We start from the raw sequence: 2,518 nt of genomic DNA, 5'->3' as shown, positions 1-2,518 counted from the left end.
GAGAAAGAAAAAATTGAAATCGCATCATATGACCCCTTTAAGACTTTTCATGTTATGTGGCCTGAAAAGATTTATTCTTATGAAATTATATTGGATATTCATATTCTTAACCACAGGACTTTCATTTTAAAATGAACGTGAATGGCTGATTGCTACTTATTTTACTTCTGTAATGTGACAATTTGTCCTCAAATTCATTTTGGTTTCATATTTTTAGATAGATGAGCTTTTGTGTCAGTTGTAGTTACGGTTCACATTCTCAGTCACTCCTGTTGTATGTTTATTTCAGGGCAGAATCACCAAGGTCTTAAACATGAAGCCTCCGGAGGTGAGATGTTTGTCATTTGAATCTACTTGGTTGTGATCTAATCACATTTGATTGTAGTAATAAAGCTTGCAGTTGAATTGCAGTGCACTGATAGATGAAGTGACACAAACATCCAGTGTCTTAGATGCAAGTTCATGTTTTTGTTTTTTTTCTGTAAAGTTTAAAATAATTAATGCATGTTTTTTTTTTCACAGATTCTGGCTATGATTGAAGAGGCTGCAGGTACCAGGATGTACGAATGCAAGAAGATCAGTGCTCAGAAAACTATTGAGAAGAAAGATGCCAAGCTGAAAGAGATTCAGACTGTACATACATTTATTTAAATATTATTTTTTATTTAAGTGACCCAACAGTTGGAACAACCAGCAATTTCATCTAATGGCGATGAAAATCTTTGGGTGGGTGTGTGTGTGTGTGTGTGTGTGTGTGAGACAGATCCTGGATGAGGAGATCACCCCTGCTATGGAGAAACTAAAGGAGGTATGTGTTTAAAAAAAAAAAAAAAAAAAGTATTACTAGAATTCAGGGATATTTAAGTTCAATGATGAACTGCCTTTAACTGAAAATTTAGTGTTTACTATTGTCATTTTTGCATTATTGACACACTATTTTCCTAATTAATGCTGTACAGTTGCTCTGACACAATCTGTATTGTTAAAAGCACTATATAAATAAAGGTGACGACTTAAGTGCAAACATATAAAATATTTTGTTTAAAAAATGTGGTATGTGGTATTAACCCCATGTTACTGTGAAACACAAAATAATTCTTAGGCTGAATAATAATAAATTAATAATAAATAACTTATTTATAATTTATTGTATATGTGTATATTAGATTTATGTTATGAGAAAATCATGTAATAAATTAAGTGGTTAATTATTAAGAAATGTATTCAAGAGGCTATACATTACTGTGCGCCACTGTTTTTCTTTATCTGCTGCTATGAACACATTTTGTTTTTCATTTAAGTTGTCTAACAGCTTCAATTCCTTACTGTGGACCGAAAGCATATGACTTATACAATATATATTTATCATCTTTGTCACACCCTGTCTGTCTCCCTTGTTTCTCCTCAGGAACGTGCGTCCTACCTGGAGTACCAGAAGCTCATGCGTGAGATCGAGCACTTGAGTCGACTGTACGTGGCGTACCTGTTTGTGTGTGCCGAGGAGACCAAACTGAAGTCTACTGAAGACCTGCAGGAGATGCAGAGCTCCGTCGCACAGCTGCAGGAGAACATGAGGCAGAACGAGGCCAAAGTGAAGGAGCTGAGCGCGGAGATACAGGAGCTGGAGCGCAGGAGGGACAAGGTAAACAGCAGAGCAGAGAGCAGGAGCAAGAAGCAATAGTGTGTATGCGTTGGAAACATTCATAGGGAAATTTCAGCCTTTGAGGGCTACCTGATTTATTTTTAATTATTTCTCACTGTGTAATGAAGTTTCAAACTTTTCTCCTTTATTTCTGGTCAAGTGCTTTGCAACAACCTGCATGAACAAAAACACGTGCATGCCAAAAGCACAATATAATGTATAAATGTGAAATGCTAGCCACATGATATGTAACAACCGTTCAACAGTTTGGGTTCAGACTACATTTGAGTGTTTGCGTTTTAACAGTAATATAGCGTTACAAGAAGTCAAAACAGTCAATTTGTAACTGATAATATTTCTTTTATCTAGTTGAAATGTTTATTTGTTAGTTTTTTTTTTTATCTAGCAAGATACCTTTATGATTTAGCATTTTAGAGAAAAGAAAAAAAACGGCCGAAAATGTATGTCACACCGCATACAAAAATTTGTAATACTATACATTATTTGGATAATTAGTCAAAAAAAATAATAACAATTAAATCTGATTCTGTAGCATAGAACTGAATAAAAAATAATATATTGATATTTAATATTAATATTTACTGTCCCAATTTTATTGTGTTACTTTCAATAAAAGTGGTTATTTTATTGGCTTGTTTTTTAAATTCAGTATCATTAAAATGGAGTTAAATTAAAAAGTCTTACAAAATGACTTTATATTATTTAATAAAATAATAAATTATTATTACAAAGCATTTTAGGTTTCAGTTTTTTGCCAAGTGCATCTAGAATTTTCGGTTTTGGCCCAGAATTTTTATTTCTGTGCATCCCTAATTGAATATATATATGTGTGTGTGTGTGTGATTTATTTATTTA

The 2,518-nt window shown here is 33.0% G+C and overlaps 1 protein-coding gene across 1 annotated transcript; it reads left to right on the top strand.

Moving 5' to 3' along the window:
* Nucleotides 1-292: 292 nt before the first annotated feature.
* On the top strand, nt 293-1,642 carry LOC107726279 (structural maintenance of chromosomes protein 2-like; the record flags this gene model as incomplete). The annotated part of the gene is made up of 4 exons (XM_016535813.1): nt 293-328; nt 523-633; nt 764-808; nt 1,409-1,642. Coding segments are annotated over exons 1-4 (405 nt in total), but the record flags the coding sequence as incomplete, so codon positions are not given.
* Nucleotides 1,643-2,518: the final 876 nt, after the last annotated feature.

The sequence above is a fragment of the Sinocyclocheilus rhinocerous genome, unplaced genomic scaffold, assembly GCF_001515625.1.
Source record: "Sinocyclocheilus rhinocerous isolate Xijiao unplaced genomic scaffold, SAMN03320098_v1.1 scaffold45155, whole genome shotgun sequence".
NCBI lineage: Eukaryota > Metazoa > Chordata > Actinopteri > Cypriniformes > Cyprinidae > Sinocyclocheilus > Sinocyclocheilus rhinocerous.
This window is presented reverse-complemented; position numbering and strand designations above follow the sequence as displayed.